Source organism: Rhizophagus irregularis, chromosome 18 (assembly GCF_026210795.1).
Source record: "Rhizophagus irregularis chromosome 18, complete sequence".
Lineage (NCBI taxonomy): Eukaryota > Fungi > Glomeromycota > Glomeromycetes > Glomerales > Glomeraceae > Rhizophagus > Rhizophagus irregularis.
This window is the reverse complement of record NC_089446.1, coordinates 3,458,083-3,477,606: the sequence shown is the minus strand read 5'-3', so window position 1 is coordinate 3,477,606 and position 19,524 is coordinate 3,458,083. Positions and strand designations below refer to the sequence as shown.

The following is a 19,524-nucleotide window of genomic DNA, read 5'->3' as shown; positions in this document are numbered from 1 at the left end:
AAATAATTTTGACATGTAAAAATTATTGAAATGTCAAAATAGTCAGAATTGTCAAAATAATTTTAACATGTCAAATTGACTAAATTGTCGAAATGTACAAACTATACGAAATTAATTTCAACATGTCGAAATTTTTAGAATTGTCAAATTGTCAAAATTGTTGAAATGAAAAACTGATGTATTCAAAATTAATATTATAAATAAATGAATATGTAAATTTAAATAAAAATAATTAGTTAATGTTTTATTTAAAGCAAAAATTCTTATTTATTTAGTGAAAAAAATAGACAAAATCATCCATAAGTGGACAAAATTGTCCAAAAAAAAGTAAAAAAAAAATAGAAAGATTGGACAAAATAATGTGAAAAAAAAAATCTAAAAAGTACGAAGTTTGAACAAAACTGTCCAAAAAAAATTACAAAATACGAAATTTGGACAAAATTGTCTAAAAAAAAAGTAAAAAAAAAATAGACAAATCGCTAAAAAATTATAAAGATTGGACAAAATAATGTGAAAAAAAAATCTAAAAAGTACGAAGTTTGAATAAAACTGTCCAAAAAAAATTACAAAGTACAAAATTTGGACAAAATTGTCCAAAAAAAAGTAAAAAAAAAATAGACAAATCGCTAAAAAATTATAAAGATTGGATAAAATAATGTGAAAAAAAAATCTAAAAAGTACGAAGTTTGAATAAAACTGTCCAAAAAAAATTACAAAGTACGAAATTTGGACAAAATTGTCCAAAAAAAAAGTAAAAAAAAAATAGACAAATCGCTAAAAAATTATAAAGATTGGATAAAATAATGTGAAAAAAAATCTAAAAAGTACGAAGTTTGAATAAAACTGTCCAAAAAAAATTACAAAGTACGAAATTTGGACAAAATTGTCCAAAAAAAAGTAAAAAAAAAAACAGACAAATTGCTAAAAAATTATAAAGATTGGACAAAATAATGTGAAAAAAAAATCTAAAAAGTATGAAGTTTGAACAAAACTGTCCAAAAAAAAATTACAAAGTACAAAATTTGGACAAAATTGTCCAAAAAAAAAGTAAAAAAAAATAGACAAATCACTAAAAAATTATAAAGATTGGACAAAATAATGTGAAAAAAAAATCTAAAAAGTACAAAATTTGAACAAAATTGTCCAAAAAAAGTAAAAAAAAAATAGACAAATCGCTAAAAAATTATAAAGATTGTACAAAGTATGAAATTTGGACAAAATTGTCCAAAAAAATACCTAAAAAAATTATAAAGTATGAAATTTGGACAAAATTGTCCAAAAAAATACCTAAAAAAATTATAAAGTATGAAATTTGGACAAAATTGTCCAAAAAAAATTGCCTACAAAGTAAGAAAAAATTGCCAAAAAAAAAAAAATATATTGTCATTTATTAACAAATTCTTTTGCCAAATCTTCTACATTATAGTTTATAATTTCTCTTTCAGTTTCTTCCTTATCATTTTCATTGTCACAATTATTGTATTTGTTATCATCATTATTCAAATTATCCTCGATTAAATTATTATCATCTTCCAAAAAATCCTTATCCAAACCATCAATAATGTTTTGATGCAATACATTTATAGTATTTTTGATTAATACTACAACTTGGTTATTTGGAATAGGATATCTGTCAGTTGTAGTGCTTTGAAAAAAATCCGATCTGATCTGGATCCACAGATTTGATCTGAGCCAGATCTGGTTCAGTTTTCAAAATTCTGATCCGTAGATTTAAAAAATCTGATCTGATCAATTTCAGATTGGATCAGATCATAACACAAGAAAATCTGATCCGATCTGAACAGATTTGGATCAATTTTTTTTTTAAATAAAAAAAAAATTTTTTTTTAAAAAACCTTTTCCTGGACGAACAGACGAAACTGGACGACCAAGATTTAAAGAACAAACTAGGTAAGTTGGTTTCTTTTTTTTGTTATTTTTACTTGAGGAAATGTAATTAATGTTTCCTTCTTTTTTAGTAAGAAGCTTAGATAAACGAAGCCTAATAACACGACCAGGATTTAAAAAAAATGAATGAACTATAGTAAGTTCATTCCTTTTTTTTAAGTTTTTTTTTTATTTTTATTTAAGGGAACGTAATTAACATTTCCTTTCTTTTTTTTTAGGAAACCTGGACGTGAGACGAAGCTGAACGACTAGAATTTAAAAGAACGAACTATAGTAAGTTTGTTTCTTTTATTTTATTTTTTTTTTTACTTAAGTGAACGTAATTAACATTCCCTTTCTTTTTTTTTAGAAAACCTGGACGTGAGACGAAGCTGAACGACCAGGATTTAAAAAAAAAGAATGAACTGAACTATAGTAAGTTCATTTCTTTTTTTTGGTTTTTTTTTTATTTTTACTTAAGGGAACGTACTAATTAACGTTCCCTTTCTTTTTTTAGGAAACCTGGATGTGAGACGAAGCTGAATGACCAGAATTTAAAAAAAAAATGAACTATAGTAAGTTCGTTTCTTTTTTTATTTTTATTTTTATTTTTACTTAAGGAAACGTACTAATTAACGTTCCCTTTCTTTTTTAAGAAACCTGGATGTGAGACGAAGCTGAACGACCAGGATTTAAAAAAAAGAACGAACTATGGTAAGTTTGTTTCTTTTATTTTTATTTTTTTTATTTTTACTTAAAGAAACGTAATTAACGTTCCCTTTATTTTTTTTAGGAAACCTGGACGTGAGACGAAGCTGAACACCAGGATTTAAAAAAAAGAACGAATTATGGTAAGTTTGTTTTTTTTATTTTTATTTTTTTTATTTTTACTTAAGGGAACGTAATTAACGTTCCCTTTATTTTTTTTAGGAAACCTGGATGTGAGACAAAGCTGAACAACCAGGATTTAAAAAAAAGAACGAACTATAGTAAGTTCATTTTTTTTATTTTTATTTTTTTTATTTTACTTAAAGGAACGTAATTAACGTTCCCTTTTTTTTTTAGGAAACCTGGACGTGAAATGAAGGAATGACCAGGGTTTAAAAAAACGAACTATAGTAAGTTCATTTCTTTTTTTTGTTTTTTTTTTATTTTTACTTAAGGAAATGTAATTAATGTTCACTTTTTCTTTAGGAAATCTGGACATGAGACGAAGCTGAACGACCAGAATTTAAAAAAAAGAACGAACTATAGTAAGTTCATTTTTTGTTTGTTTTTTTTTTATTTTTACTTAAGGGAACGTACTAATTAATATTCCCTTTCTTTTTTTTAGAACAAGGACCAGATCTGAACCAAATTCGGGTCAGATTCAAATCGGATTAAATAGATCTGAACCAAATTCGGATCAAATTGAACCAGATCTGATCGAATTCAAATCAGATCAGATCTATTAAAATAAAAATCAGATCAGATCAGATTTAAGCTGAATCCGGTCTGAACTGATCTGTTAGGAGCACTAGTCAGTTGTTCTTCGAACTTGTATTTCCTTAATGATCTCTTCATTATCATCTTCTTCTTCAGGTTCTAGTTCTGCTAAACTATCATTAATGATAGCATTTATTTCACTATCACTTAATTTTACTGACTCTTTCTTCGTACCCTTTCCATAAAATCTGAATTCTGAATGTGTGTTTAATCAATAATATGATATTATTTTTGCTATTGACTCTAAACGTTTAACTTCAAGCTGAAGCCGTCTTTTATTACATATCCAGCCACATATAGAAAAACCCCGTTTGCATGATGCAGAGTTTAGGCAAATAGAAAATAATCATAATGCGAGTGATTGAAAATATGGTGGTTCTAATTCCATATTTGTCCACCATTTAATTGGATCATCAATTCCATTAGAATAAAGTTGGTTAAAAGGTCTTTCATTATTTTTATACATTAAAAGTTGTGAACAAAGTATGCGAGAGCATTCTAAGTCCATTCCTGCGTTTTTAGCTACTTTTCCAGTAATTATCACTATTCTTTGCCAAACACCATATTTTAAGCAAATGCCTAATTAATTATATTTAATTAGTATTATTTAAATATTTTATAATAAAATTGAATAATTAAAATAATTAATATACTAATGAAAGCGAGAATGTAAAAAAAATGCTAGTAAATAATTGTCATCATTAAACTCTTCAAGTCTTTTATTAATCATTGAAATATAATGATTTTTAAATTCCTGATTGAAGGTTCTTGGTAATTTTTTCATAGAAGCCGCGATACAAGCTATTCCAAAATAACAGTTACTTAAGTTAGCTGAACTTCTTTCTAATAATAGTATAGTATCATAAAGGGGTTTTAAAATAAATGCGAGAACCTTCAAGTCATTGAAAAAGTTCTATAAACGAATAATTGGTTTGATTTTTTCATTTGATAAAATGTTTGAATAGTTACTAGCTAACTGTAATAAAGATTAAAGAATAAGTAATATATATATAATAGTAATTAAAATTGTAACTTTTTACATACTTCTTCGAGAACAGCTTTTAGCCTTATAATATCTGAAATACTTTGAAATGCTGTAATCTACCTAAGGTTGCTTGCTGAAACCTAGGGGTTTAGTAGGCAAGATGGCGTTTTGCTGAAAAGTGAAATTCTACTGAAACTATATTAAAGTTATATTAAAAAACTGGCAAAATTTTGGAAAAAGGCGAAACTGCTGAAACTTATTATAAATGCTGAAACTGCTGAAACTCTGCCGAAACTATAATAAATCTAGAGTTCCGAACAGGTCAGCCAAATTCAGGTAACCTGACCTGACCTGACCTGAAATTCAGGTCAGGTATGAGATTTTTTAAAAAAATTCAGGTCAGGTATGAAGATTGACCTGACCTGATTGACCTGATGACCTGAAACTATTGATTCTACTATATAATAAAAGTGAGTTGCAGTATTGCGATTCACTTTTTTATATTGATTTTATATAAAAAAGTGAATCGCAATACCGCAATTCACTTTTTTTATATTAATTCTATATAAAAAAGTGAATTGCAGTATTGGGATTCACTTTTTTATATGATTTTAATATAAAAATGTTGAATCGCAATATTTTGAGAAAAAATGTTGCGAAAACGTTTTTTCATAATATTATATTAAAAAAATGTTTCGTAAAATAAATGCGAGAACCTTCAAGTCATTGAAAAAGTTCTATAAACGAATAATTGGTTTGATTTTTTCATTTGATAAAATGTTTGAATAGTTACTAGCTAACTGTAATAAAGATTAAAGAATAAGTAATATATATATAATAGTAATTAAAATTGTAACTTTTTACATACTTCTTCGAGAACAGCTTTTAGCCTTATAATATCTGAAATACTTTGAAATGCTGTAATCTACCTAAGGTTGCTTGCTGAAACCTAGGGGTTTAGTAGGCAAGATGGCGTTTTTCTGAAAAGTGAAATTCTACTGAAACTATATTAAAGTTATATTAAAAAACTGGCAAAATTTTGGAAAAAGGCGAAACTGCCGAAACTTATTATAAATGCTGAAACTGCTGAAACTCTGCCGAAACTATAATAAATCTAGAGTTCCGAACAGGTCGAAATTCAGGTAACCTATGCCAATGACCTGACCTGAAATTCAGGTCAGGTATGAGATTTTTAAAAAATTCAGGTCAGGTATGAAGATTGACCTGACCTGATTGACCTGATGACCTGAAACTATTGATTCTACTATATAATAAAAGTGAGTTGCAGTATTGCGATTCACTTTTTTATATTGATTTTATATAAAAAAAGTGAATCGCAATACCGCAATTCACTTTTTTTATATTAATTCTATATAAAAAAGTGAATTGCAGTATTGGGATTCACTTTTTTATATGATTTTAATATAAAAATGTTGAATCGCAATATTTTGAGAAAAAATGTTGCGAAAACGTTTTTTCATAATATTATATTAAAAAAATGTTTTGTAACATTTTTTTTTTTGATATTTCAATAATAACGTTGCGAAAACATTTAAAAAAAACGTTTTGCAATATTTTTTTTCAATATTTTAATAAAAAACGTTGCAAAAACATTTTTTTTCATAATATTATATTAAAAAAAAAAGGTTTGTACTGTTTTTTTTCAATACTTTAATAAAAATAGTCCTGAAATTTTTCAGGTTTCAGGTCAGGTCAGGTCAAACAGACAACCTGATATAACCTGACCTGACCTGACCTGAAAAAAAATTTCAGGTCAGGTTTATCAATTAACTTGACCTGACCTGACCCATTCGGAGCTCTAAATAAATCTATAGTAAAATTTTAACGAAACTAATCATAGGATTTTGAAGAGGTTTAGACAAGCAATCTTAAGTCCACCTGATTTTGCAAAAAGGAACAATTCCATCACCTTTAACATTTATTGATTTTATAAGTTCACGAAGTTTAGCTCCTAGTTAAATAGTAATTAGAGTAAGTTAAACTAAAAAAAAATTGTTAATATTGGGAATTCATACCTGCCATTGCATTGTTTCAAAAAAAATTCACCAATATATTGATTTTTTTTAGTAGATTTTCAGCAAACGGATATTTTACAATATCGCAAGATATTAAGTTTACACAATGTGAAATACACCGAACATCTTTGATGTATGGATACTTGCTTTGAATAATTCCACGTACTTTTCTCATATTAGAACCATTATCGCTTACTATAGCGGAAAATTTTTTAGCACCAACACGAATTAGAATATCTTCTATTTTTTCTGCGATGAATTCACCTGTATGGGAATTACTAGATAAATCTAAAAGTTGATAAATATATTCTTTATTTGTTGGTGTCAAGATTGTAAAATTCCATATTGAAAGGTGATTCAGAGAGGACCACCTGTTCAAAGCTAATAAAAAAAAATTTATTAAAAAAGTATATTAAAAATGAGAACAAACAAAATTTTAAATACTTAAGGTTAAATTTTTTGTGGCTTCCAATTCTCTTAAAACTTTAGAATTAACATATCCTAATTCTTCTTCAAATAAACGATTTGTCAAAATATCACGAGAAGGAGGTTATATGCCGAATTTAATTATTGAAGAAAATCCAGAAAAAATGGTGATTCAACTATTTGAAATGATACACCACAACAGATAAAAAATCTCATTAGCGCTTTATCGATTCTATCAGATTTTCCTTTTGAAAGTGGCTGATCTTTATCATGAAATTCATTTAATATTAATTGGCCATTAATTTTCATTTTTTTTGGTGTTTTCTTCAAAGTTACATTAATACATTCGTATAACATTTCCTGGAACTTTCATATAGTGGTTAGCAAGGTGATCCTTAAAAAGAGAAGTTTTACCCTTGCTGTATTTTATATTACAATAAATACATATAGCACTCACGTGTCCCTGTGAATCATGTTCCCCTTCTAAATAATATTGCCATATGTCGTCTTTTTGGTCTACCTTTTTTGAGAAGCTTAAGTTCGAAAGGCAAATTCATTTTTAAAAGAAAAAAATATATATATCTGAAATAAAAAAATTAAAGAAATTAAAAAGAGTTTGCATGTTTTCAAAAACTTTTTTTAGACAATTTTGTCCATTCTTATTAATTATACGTTTTGTACTACTAATCCTAAATGCTATAAAATTGATCTTATTATAGCATAATGGCTTTTTGGACAATTTTATCCATTCTAATTATTACACGTTTTGTACTACTAATTCTAAATGCGATCTTCACAAGTCGAAATATAATATACCGGTCATCAATCGGTCATATAACTGATTGGTACCTGATTGGTACCTGATCTGTTACTGATTCATTCATTCAGATACCAACCGGTCATCAATCAGGCATTTATTTCAATCGGCTACACATCAGTTATATGACCGATTGGTGCCAATTGGTGACTGATTGGTGTCAGTTTAACAATCAGTAAACAATCAATCATCTGTCATCTATATTGAAAGTTGACCGATTAGTTGCCGATTGGATATTGTTGACCATCAGTCATCAATCAGCTATCAGCAGGTCGAATTATTGTCAATCGAATACCAATCAAGCATATGTCAGATTACAGCTATTTGCGAAAATAACGGACCACTAATTCATTTTTCGACTGCGTATGACATTTTCATACGCAGTCATATGCATGGTAATATCTGCTCAGACCGTCAAACTCATTTTTTGAATTTTTCATATGCAATCATCTGCAGTTATATCACAATAATTCTAGCAGTTAACTATGCGTATATGACTGCATATGGCTGCATATGAAAATTTCATATGCAATCAAAAATCGAATTAGCTGGTCCGTTATTTTGCAAATAGCTGTAATAGATGATTTGTATGTAGCCGATTGATGCTCATTCAATAAATGTGCTTTATGATTTTATTTGATCTAAGACTTATTTTAACTGTTACTAGTAAACCGAACAATGATGGAAATCATAATAAAAATGTATGTACCCACATTATTTTTATATTGCATAAGCTAATAAATGATTTATTCTAAATAATAAACAATTTTGTCACCAATTGTATTAAAAGATTTAATAATTCTCCTAATTACCCACTGAAAATTTATCATTTGACTATACATGATGAAATAATATGTACAAAATAAATGAACAAGGGAATATACAAGGAATGATATTTAATAAAGAAAAAATAGGCAGAAAGTCAAAGATTTTTATAAAAAAGAATATTATTGGATAATTAAAGAAATAATTGAAAAAAGAAATATTACAATAATATTATTTGAAAGAAGTATTTTTAGAAAAAAAAAATTAACTGTATATACTAATTAATATACATAAAATTCGCAAAAGCAGGGGAGGGGGAATCAGTTATTAGTGAGAAATAGGTAAATAGAATACAAAATATAGGAAATCACCACCATCACAACACCACTACCATCACTACCATCAATCGTTCATTTCAAGATAATCATCGTCAGAAAGTTGGCCAGAAGGTTGGCCAGAAGATTGGTTGGAAAATTGGTCAGAAGGTTGTTGGTTGGAGGATTGGTCGGAAGGTTATTAGTTGGAGGATTGATCGGAAGGTTGTTGGTTAGAGGATTGGTCAGAAGATTGATTGGAAGGTTGGTCAGTACTTGTTAATAAAACAGTCTCTTCTATTTCTTCCTCACCTTCTCCAATGTCAGTGTTATATCCATCATTAAAGGACTTTTCACTTTTTGCAAATTTCATCAAGTCATGCTGCTGGTCTTGACGCTGGTCCAGCTGCTGGATGACTGTGATCTTTAACTTTCCTTTATATCTGGAACGAGTCCAATGCAGCACCAATAAAGGCGCCGCTGGTTCATTATTACAAAAATAATTACCCATAACTCGCTCACGTAATTTTCTATTATTGGGTTATTCAGTTCTTAATCGGTCAATATATTCACACAAAAATAATCATAACTTAAAAATTAAAATAGTTAGTAAAATTAAAAATAGTTAGAAATAGTTAGAAATAGTTAGTAAATAAATTAAAAATAGTTAGAAATAGTTAGTAAAATTAAAAATAGTTAGAAATGGTAAAATTAAAAATAATAAAAGCAGGAAGAAATACTCACTGTGTCAGATCTCCACTTAAGATCTTTGACAATAATATTTCTTCTCTCATTTTCGCAATCAGTCTTGGATTTCTTGGGCGAATGGTAAGCGTTATTGTCAATTATTAATTGTAAGCCTTCGTCCTTAAATTTCTTGACTAATGAATTTTTCACCATCTGTAAATGTTTTATTAATCTTCCCCTTTTTAATCTTTTCTGTATTAAATAAGAAGTTAGTATTAAGCAAATATTTACACTGTACAAAACTTTATTTACTTACGTCGTGGCGTCTGGAATTGGAATGTTTTCTTTTTTCTTGCAGTTTTTTTCTTGACGATGACCGATTCTTTTTAAGATGCTCTTCACATTGATAATGATGAAGGGAGTGAATTATATCATATAAAATTTTGTTAGAAATAGGAAATATATTATTATTAATATTTTCCATTATACTAGGTATAATATCGTTAATAACACGATTTTGCTGATTAGTGAATGTTTGATCCAAATCAATCCTTCTCCCTTCTGGTAACGCATCATATTTCCAAATAACTTCCTTCTATATAAAAATTAAAATTAACAATATCAGTTAATAAATATATATAAAATTAATTTGGGATATCCTTATTTACCCTTAAGGCTTCTCTCAGATCTTTTGGCATATCACTCTTCGTCAAATAAAAGGGAGTATTTGAACTATTTGAGCTATAGGAGCTGTCCGAATCACTTGAATCGTCTGAACTTGATTGGACTGGGCTTTTCCTTTGCTTTATCGCTGATGGCTTTTCTGGAATTTTTGTCATCATTGTTAGTATTTTTTTTTGACGGCCTTTTTAGTACCCTATATTTTTCATTAGTAGCGCTAGTTACAGCGCTTTCTTTACCTTTTTTACTAATACCACTAGTTACAGCGGTGTCACTTTTTTCCATTTTAATTGTTATATTCTCATTTGACAATATAAGAATTGGTTCTTGTTGAGAACCAGCCTGTGAAGAACCTCGTGAAGAAACAGTCTGTGAAGAACCTAGCACCTCATAAGATTCATTATTTTGCTGTTCTTGTTGTCCTTGTATAATATTCGATATTTTTTCAAAAAAATATTTGGCTTGTTGGGTAAAAGCTATTAATTTGGATAATCATTAGTTTTTAGTATATCCTGATATCTGCTGTTCACCGATCAACTTACCCAATAGCTCGTCTACTTTTTCTAAATCTTTCTTATTGGACATATTTAATTCAAATTTTTTAAATTTTTTTAAAAAACATAAAAATATTCACAGTAATAGAAAGAAATCAGTATTTTTTTTCAGATCAATTATTTTCATTATTTTTAACAATTTTAACAATTTTCAATTGTTCTAACAATTATTAGTTTTAACAATTAAATGATTAATAAATTTAATAAATTAAAATCTGACAATTAATCATTAGACTGTAATGATGTAATGATATAATACTTTACTAAAAATGGCCAATTTTTTGAAATATTTTTATAGACCTAGATACAATGGCTTTCAAAACAATTGTGCAATTATTTTGTAAAATTTTTAAAATATATCAAGATATATTTAAGGTATTTTTGAAATTAAAATATTAAAATAATATCAAAGTTAATTATATTATAATAATAAAATAATAACAAAAACATTAAAAAATTATTGTGATATTATTTTGAGTTATTTTTATAGACCTAGATACAATATAATTACAAAATAATAGCAAAAATATAATAAAAACATTTTGATGTATTAAATGTATTTTTGTAGTATTTTAAAATTATTACAAAATCATTTCAAAAAATTGGACATTTTTAGTAAAGTATGATACGCGAAATTTGCAGAAATTAAGCAACACCGGTATATGTTATATGTTATTTAATAAGATATATCATTGACTTACAACTTTTCTATCATTTATTATTTGACTGTAACGATGTAATGATGTAATATGATACGCGAAATTTGCAGAAATTAAGCAACACCGATATATGTTATATGTTATTTAATAAGATATATCATTGGCTTACAACTTTTCTATTATTTATTAAGGACCCCAAAATATACATAAAAGGGTCAGGTCAGAGTTTGCGTATAATGAGTCAAAAAAATCATGTAGATCATTCCTTTTATGGATAATCCCAGCTAAAATAATATTTCCTAATTTAGATAATGGCTGAAATTATTGTAATTCTGACCCTGAAAGAATGCGTATTTTGGACCACTTCTGGACCTGACCTCTACATATATATTTCGGGGTCCTATTTATTATTTGACAAGTATAATAAGACTTACTCGCATATTTCACGTATTTTAATTTTACCGTTTTCATTCTCCTTACCCTCCTCACTTCTGATATTATTTATTTTGACAGAGGATGCTAACATCAGAGCTAAGGTTGCTTGCCGAAACCTAGGGGTTTAGGCAAGATGGCGTTTCGCCGAAAAGCAAAATTCTGCCGAAACTATATTAAAGTTATATTAAAAAACTGGCGAAACTTTGGAGAAAGGCGAAACTGCCGAAACTTATTATAAATGCCGAAACTGCCGAAACTCTGCCGAAACTATAATAAATCTATAGTAAAATTTTGACGAAACTAATCGTAGGATTTTGAAGAGGTTTAAACAAGCAACCTTAATCAGAGCATTGCTGAACGAATTCACTTCTTGATTATTTAATAAAGTTTCCATTTCTGAATTATTAAGTAGGGATAGTTGAGTTTCTAATATATCGATCTTTTGTTGTAGAAAATTATTTGCTTCTTTCTGCATACTCATGATTTCCATTGGGATCTACTGATCCGTTTTTTATAAATTTAGGCTCTTCAAAAAGCCCTTGATCTGGTCTATATAAGCGAAAAAGAGCTTGCCGATTGGATCATTAGATCTGAAGATATTTACGTTTAAAGTTGAGATACAAATTTTTAATATATATAGTAAATTCTAAGAATTATATTAATTTAAAAGAAATATTTACCAATTTAAAGTATAATAATATTAAATAAAAGTTTTTTAATACTTACCTCCAATTTACTGTATATTATATAGTATTTTGTATAATAAAAATGTAACAAAATCAATATTTTAATTAAAGGTAGACAAATCAGCCTATATGTCATTTACTTATAATAAAGGTTATTGGTTAACTAATCTAAAAAAAAAAAATCAAAATAACTTAGTATAATAATTTCTTTTTTATATATAATTTATTTATATATAGTAATATTTTTAAAATTTTTTATATATGAATTTTATTTTAGGATCCTATTAAAACTTATAAAACAAATAATATTTTATCAATTAATAAAAATAATTTTATATTCACAATAACTATTTCTTTAATTTTTTTTAAAAAATTAGAATAAGTTTTTATTTTGTATATTTAACTTTAAATAATATTAAATAAGATTATTTACATACAATTATTTTTTTATATAATATCAAAATATGGAAAAAATAACAAACTGAAGTTATAGATTAATTATATTTCACTAAAAAAAACAATAAGTTTGAAATATTTGATAATAAAATCTTGTATTACTTAAAAGTAAACTATTGAATTGTTTTCATTTAATATGATATATATATATTTAGATTTTAGATTTTATATAAAACAAACTTGAAACTCAAAGTACTTGAAACTTTACAATAATATAATAATTACAAAATTATTCTTTTTTTATTTAATTTATAAATAACCTATTATAGTAATGTAGTATACCAATATACTTATTCTTACAAATTTGTTTTATAAATTTTCTAATTAGAAAGTTGAAGTGTAAGTTCATCAATTTTTGAAATTAATTCTTCAATTTGTTCATTATATTCAAATTCCTCCTGATATTTCTCTGATAATAACAGGTTAAGTCTTTCTTGAGATTGATTAATTTGATCAATTAATTCTTGGTGAGCATCTTTAACAGCTTTAGTAGCATCTCTTAATTTAAACATTTTGTCTAGTGTTTCTAGTGCAGATTCTGTTTTATCATCTTTATATTGATTATAAATATCCATAGCTTCTGAACCAGTAAATGATTTATTTGTATATTCTTGCATAAATGAATCCAATGCATTATTAAATTCATTATAATCCTAAAAATGATAATAATTAATTAATCTATTAAAAAATAAATAAATAATAAAAGTTTTTTATTTACCTCAAAAAGAGAATCAGCAGTTAAACCTGGACTAACATGAACTTGCCATAAACTATTGGCTAAATTTAAATTATAATTTTTTACAGATTCAGAATTTTTTTCAGTAAATTTATTTTTTTCATCCTCAATTAAGTTATCAAATTCCTTTCTAATGTCAAGAGTTTGATGATAACTTCCAATTAATTTCTCATTGAATAAAAAATCAGCTTGAGATAATATCATACTATGTTCGTTTTCAAAGTCTTCCCAATTTATAGGAAAATCATCTATAGATCTAATGGTCATCATAGTTGAATAATAAGTAAAACCTATATCTATAGCTAATTTTGACATAAAATTAATGAGAGAAGTATATTGAGTAGGCAATGATAATTTGTCTAAGTTGTTGGTGTTTGAATTCATATGTTTTACGCAATCTTCCAAAAATTTAGAAAATGAAATACCGGTCATTGATTTGAAATTAATTTTTTTTGCAGTAATTGTATCATAAATTTCAGATACTGCGTGTGTCATTTTAGAAATAAATTCCGTATCAAGTTGAGACGTTTCGATTTTTTCTAGTTCGTGAAGAACCTTTTTTTTACACCCCGGATGCTAATAAAGATGATGAAATATTAAAAAAAATATTTTTTTTTTTAAAAAAAAAGAACAAAATATAGTAATCAAAATTAAAAATACAAACTGGTAAAGCGTAAACATCAAGATCTTTAAAGTGATTTGTAATTCCAGCAGCAGCTAATGAAAATACAATAAATTAAAATTTATGAATATTAATTATTTTTATTAAATAAAAATGAAATATTTAATACTTACCATCAGAATTAACTTGAGTTAATTTTTCCAAAAAATATTCCCTAAAATCATCGGGTTCTATTAATCCAAAATCTCTCAATAATACAACAAGTCTTGGCAAATAATCTTTCTCCTCATCTTCACTATTTACCAAAAATTTACTTAAATCTGTCATCGTATATAATTTTCCAATATCATCTTTACCAACAATTCCATTAATATTATAAATGAATGTAGAGGAAATTGCAAGACATAATATAAATAATTTCGTTGCCCAAACTTCATCCTGTTTTGGGTCGTCAATTCCTTCACAATCTAATATTATAACCCTACAATTATTGTGAATAAATGGTGTATCCCACATAAAGATTCCTTTAGTACAACTGTCTACTTTAGAACCAAGTTCGAAACCATCATGTCTTCCATGAAGAACATTTGCAAAGTATGATTTTCCTCTACGATAAGACCCGACTTAAAAATGCATAATTTACAAAAAATTAATATACTTTTTATTAATAAATATATTTAATGAAATATATTATTATGTACTTAAATGAATGAATATTATAATTACCGACTGAAATTATAGCGACAGGTTCTTCGATGTTTTTAATAATTTCAAGAGATTCTTTATTTAAAATAATTTTTCCATTTTCATATTTAATAAGTTGGATTGCTTTTCCTTTACGATAAGGTATACCTTCTCCAAATTTATTTCCATTATCATCATTGTCATTATCATAATAATAATCATACATTTTTAGACGTAAAAGATATTTTTTTTTTTATATGTATAAATAGTAGCTAGAAATTACATTTTCGTTTTGGAAGTGTATCATTTTTTTATGTTTTACGGTTCATTGTTTCCGCTTCTAGTATCTTGATCAGTAGTACTTATTAGCCTATGTGGCGTTAGTAGAATGTTAATTTTACCATAAAGAGATTTTAAAAAAAGATACGAAATCAGCCGAGTTATCATACTTAACATAAATCATTCTTTTATTTTTATAACCATGTCCAATAATAAATAGTTACGTACATTCTAACTAATTTTAATTTATTCTTTTTGTCTACATGTGTAAGCTGGGCTGTGCGGCCGTAAAATTTCGACCCACGTGACTTCGCATAATTTTGTCACGTTGACAGATCTGGATGCCGGTGATGAATATTTTAGGTCACGTGGGGTAGAAAATTTACTGGTAATGCCTACAAAATCACGAGGTGAAATTTTTGAGGTGGATTATGAAATTTGCATCGATTTTTTTATTATTGGTTTAAATTCTACTAATATAAATGGATTCTTTTAAATATAATTTTGAAAAATAAACCGAAAATAAATAGTAAGATGTCATCAACCATATATTGGTATGGTTCTTAGATAATATTAAAAAATATAGTTGCGATCAACAATTAAGAGAGCATTGTTAATGAGTAAATTGACAATATAATGGAAGTTGATATAATTAATTATTCCTAAAAATAAAATTGAAGAACGTTAAATCGCATCAAATTTGCAACTCAAACAAATGAAACAACTTGAAAAAAAGAGGAATTGGAAATAAACATTAGCAAAATGGGTTTGTGTTATTAGGGTCACAAGATCATATAAAATAATTAGTATATAAGAATTTCACAAAGCAAATAAAAATTTATTATATTTGATTATTCGATTATTAAATTCTAAATAGCAAATAAATTCGTTCATTTTAAATGTTATAGCAAAATTATGCGACACATAATAATTCCAGGAAAAGTTTAATAATAACCCAAGTGAAACCCTGGTAAACTCGGTAGATGCGAATGTTAGTGTGATTTTTGCCTAAAACTATTAACGTTGCTGGGCGGTGGGCGGTGACTGAAAGCCCCAATGAGTTTTGGGATTATAACTGACGGAAAGCAGAAATAAACACGGTCTATTTACCTTTTACCTATACGGCATATGGCATATGATACTAGACCCTCGTTAATGATTTAATAATGAATTTGGATTATAAGGAACTTGATCTCCGTCATTATAATGTACGATCCTATGATTCATGAATAATTACGAAATTTTTAGAGGTTTAGAATTCCTCCAAGGAATTCTCTTTTTCATGAAACAACACAATTTTAATTACCTGTGATTATGATATTGACATAATTGTGTAGGGCATCAACTGACTCATAATATATTTTATTTGTAACTCAAGTTACCTCAAAAGTACGGTTTCTTAAAAAAAAGATTTTGTATTGGCATAATGACCAATTGTGTGACATGTGTGACAACGTTTTATGTATTTCTCCATGGAATTCCCTAATCCGATTTTTTTTTTTACATTTCAAGCTTTACAATAAGTCTTCATTCATGTATTATGGTGTCATTATATTATGGTGTGATTATAAATACTGTCAGAAATTTTTTTTTGAAAGTTTTTTTTAATTAATAATTGATTCCAACTTACATTTCATTCATCCATTTCAACAAAATAAATATAAGAAATTAATTATATTTATCAAATTTTTTTTTAAAAAAATAATAATTCTTTTCCAATTTTTCTTTATTCATTAATAACAAGCCAAAATGTACAGGGTTAGGTATTTTATCGTCCGATATCTTAACGAAATTTTTTTTTTCGTTTCGCTTTAATGATAATTTTTTTTTCTTTTAGTGACCCAAATCAATATTTGGTTAAAACTGGAGCATTCGTTAGAGATATTTCAATCTGTAAAAAAGGATGGGTATTCCCATGTAATTATTAGTTTTTTTACTAATTAATTTTATTACTGAATATTATTCTAATCTTGAATTTTTTTCTTTTTCATCAAATCAGTCCAAAGATCAACATTCTTCGACATAACTCCGGCAAATTATACTTTACAATTACAAGCAATGAGTGCCGAGAAATTAGAATTTAATCTTCCAGCAGTTTTCACTATTGGTCCAAAAGATGAACCTAAGGCTTTAGAACGTTATGCAAAACTTTTAGCTGCAAATGATAAGAATAGTGATCATGTTAAAGAATTAGTTCGAGGTATTATTGAAGGTGAAACTAGAGTTATTGCTGCTGCAATGACTATGGAAGAAATTTTTCAAGAAAGGAAAGGATTTAAAGATCAGGTCATTAAAAATGTTCAAGCTGAATTGGATCAATTTGGTTTGTTCATTTATAATGCTAATGTTAAACAACTTCAAGATACTCAAGGGTCTGAATATTTTGCATATATGGTTTGTATTATTAAATTGATTCTTATTTATTTATTTATTTATTTTTATCATTATATTTAAAAAAATTTTCTTTTTCTCATAGAGAATGAAAACACATGAAGGTGCCGTAAATCAAGCAAAAGTAGATGTGGCCGAAGCAAAATATCGTGGTGATGTTGGTGCAAAAGAACGTGAAGGTTTAACACGTCGTGAAACGGCTAAAGTTGAAGCTGAAACAATTTTAATTGAAAATGAACGTAAAGTGTCTATAGCACAAGCTAATATGAATTTGGCTACTAAAGAATCAGAATTTGACCGTGCTAAAAAAATAGCCGCCATTGAAGCTTCTCAAGCCGCAAAGATGCGTGAATCTGAACTTCAAAAACAAGTTGAAGAACGTAGATTATTATCAGAAACGGAACGTCTTCGCGTACAATATGTATCTAAAGCAACCGCTGAATTTGAAGCCGCTAAAGCAAATGCTAATGCTCGTTTATTTGAAAAACAAAAAGAAGCTGAAGCTGAACTCTTTAAAAAGCAAAAAGAGGCTGAAGGTCTTTTGGCTATTTACAATGCTCAAGCTCAAGGTATTAAAAATATAATGGATTCTTTCGGAGGTGATGGTTATGCAGCACTTCAATATATAATGATTGATCGTGGTGTTTATCAACAATTGGCCAAAGAAAATGCTAATGCTATTCAAGGTCTTAATCCTAACATTACTGTTTGGAATACTGGAAATGAAACAAATGAAAAAGCAAATCCTATAGCAAATATCTTTCAATCTTTACCTCCACTTTTGTCAACTATTCAGCAACAAACTGGAATTAGTCCTCCTAGCTGGTTAGCTCAAATGCCGAATAAAGAAAACTCTTCTTCTGGAAAGAGTTAAAGCATTTTTTCAAAAACACACACACATATATAGAAATTTATTGATAGAATTTTAATTGAGCTTGTAAATGTTTTTATTCTTTCTTTATTCAAATTGTTATTCCATTTTTTTCTTATCATATGAGACATATATTATGAAAAAGCATCAAAACATAAGCTTGAAAAATAGCACAATATTCTTTATTCCTGTATGTACTATACATTGCTATATATTTTGTATTATATAACATTCTATATTGCAAACAAATAAAAATTTGTAAAAAATTATTAATATTGATTGTAATTATATTCTAAATTAGAAACAGAATCTGTAAATTTTAGCATAACTACAACATCGAGGTGCGCTCCGGATGAATCTGGTCAAACCGTCAGCCGGATGATCACGTGACTGATCAATCCGGATTAAAAAAATCGGATCATCGGATCAGATACCCGGAAAAATTCCGATATCAAATCACAAATATTTATCACGATAACAGTAAAAATTCCGATTTATTCCGATATAAATTTTACTAATCATTATAGTTATTTGTTGCTATTTTGATTATTAAAGTACATAATAGTAAGGAATTTAAGTGATTCTGGATTTAAATTTTGTCTATCATCATCTAAAATTTTATTATATGCGGAAAAACTTCTTTCTACTGCGCAGGAAGAGATTGGTAACCAAATATAATTTCGCGCAATTTTTTCTAAAAGAGGAAGCTGTAATGAAACTTTATCCCAAAATTCATTTAATTCAGTAAATTCAATTAAATTTAAATTAATACAGTCAACTCCCTCTATAGTCACTCCTGTTATAGTCACATTCTACTATATAGTCACACCAGTTAAATGTTCAAAACACTTTATTATTAAAATCTATCCTATATAGTCACAATCTATCTATAGTCACTATCACACCTATTTTCAAAAATCTTATATTAAAAAGAACCGTTTATAATCACAGTTATATAAAGAATATATTAAATAACTTGGCATCTAATAATCGTACAAAGATGTATCATAGCTTGTTAGAATCATCTCACTGAGACGAATCGAATGGTGGTAGTTTTATCCTTTTCCT

The 19,524-nt window shown here is 27.0% G+C and overlaps 4 protein-coding genes across 4 annotated transcripts; 1 reads left to right on the top strand and 3 right to left on the bottom strand.

Annotated features, from left to right (window-relative positions):
- Positions 1 to 8,917: 8,917 nt before the first annotated feature.
- OCT59_010361 (uncharacterized protein) lies at positions 8,918 to 9,226 on the bottom strand (the record flags this gene model as incomplete). Its single annotated transcript, XM_066132962.1, has 1 exon — positions 8,918 to 9,226. One exon carries the CDS (start codon positions 9,224 to 9,226, stop codon positions 8,918 to 8,920), a length of 309 nt encoding a protein of 102 aa, XP_066000556.1.
- A 72-nt stretch (positions 9,227 to 9,298) lies between these two features.
- On the bottom strand, positions 9,299 to 10,668 carry OCT59_010360 (uncharacterized protein; the record flags this gene model as incomplete). The annotated part of the gene is made up of 6 exons (XM_066132961.1): positions 9,299 to 9,304; positions 9,460 to 9,654; positions 9,719 to 9,997; positions 10,071 to 10,225; positions 10,323 to 10,559; positions 10,626 to 10,668. 6 exons carry the CDS (start codon positions 10,666 to 10,668, stop codon positions 9,299 to 9,301), a joined length of 915 nt encoding a protein of 304 aa, XP_066000555.1.
- A 2,420-nt stretch (positions 10,669 to 13,088) lies between these two features.
- OCT59_010359 (uncharacterized protein) lies at positions 13,089 to 15,141 on the bottom strand (the record flags this gene model as incomplete). The annotated part of the gene is made up of 5 exons (XM_025310895.2): positions 13,089 to 13,526; positions 13,592 to 14,185; positions 14,274 to 14,326; positions 14,405 to 14,854; positions 14,958 to 15,141. The coding sequence occupies 5 exons, from the start codon at positions 15,139 to 15,141 to the stop codon at positions 13,194 to 13,196; spliced, it is 1,614 nt and encodes a 537-aa protein (XP_025177251.1). The 3' UTR covers positions 13,089 to 13,193.
- Positions 15,142 to 16,943: 1,802 nt separating this feature from the next.
- OCT59_010358 (uncharacterized protein) lies at positions 16,944 to 18,725 on the top strand (the record flags this gene model as incomplete). Its single annotated transcript, XM_025323517.2, has 4 exons — positions 16,944 to 16,957; positions 17,032 to 17,111; positions 17,194 to 17,588; positions 17,671 to 18,725. The coding sequence occupies 4 exons, from the start codon at positions 16,944 to 16,946 to the stop codon at positions 18,457 to 18,459; spliced, it is 1,278 nt and encodes a 425-aa protein (XP_025177250.1). The 3' UTR covers positions 18,460 to 18,725.
- Between the last annotated feature and the right edge of the window lie 799 nt (positions 18,726 to 19,524).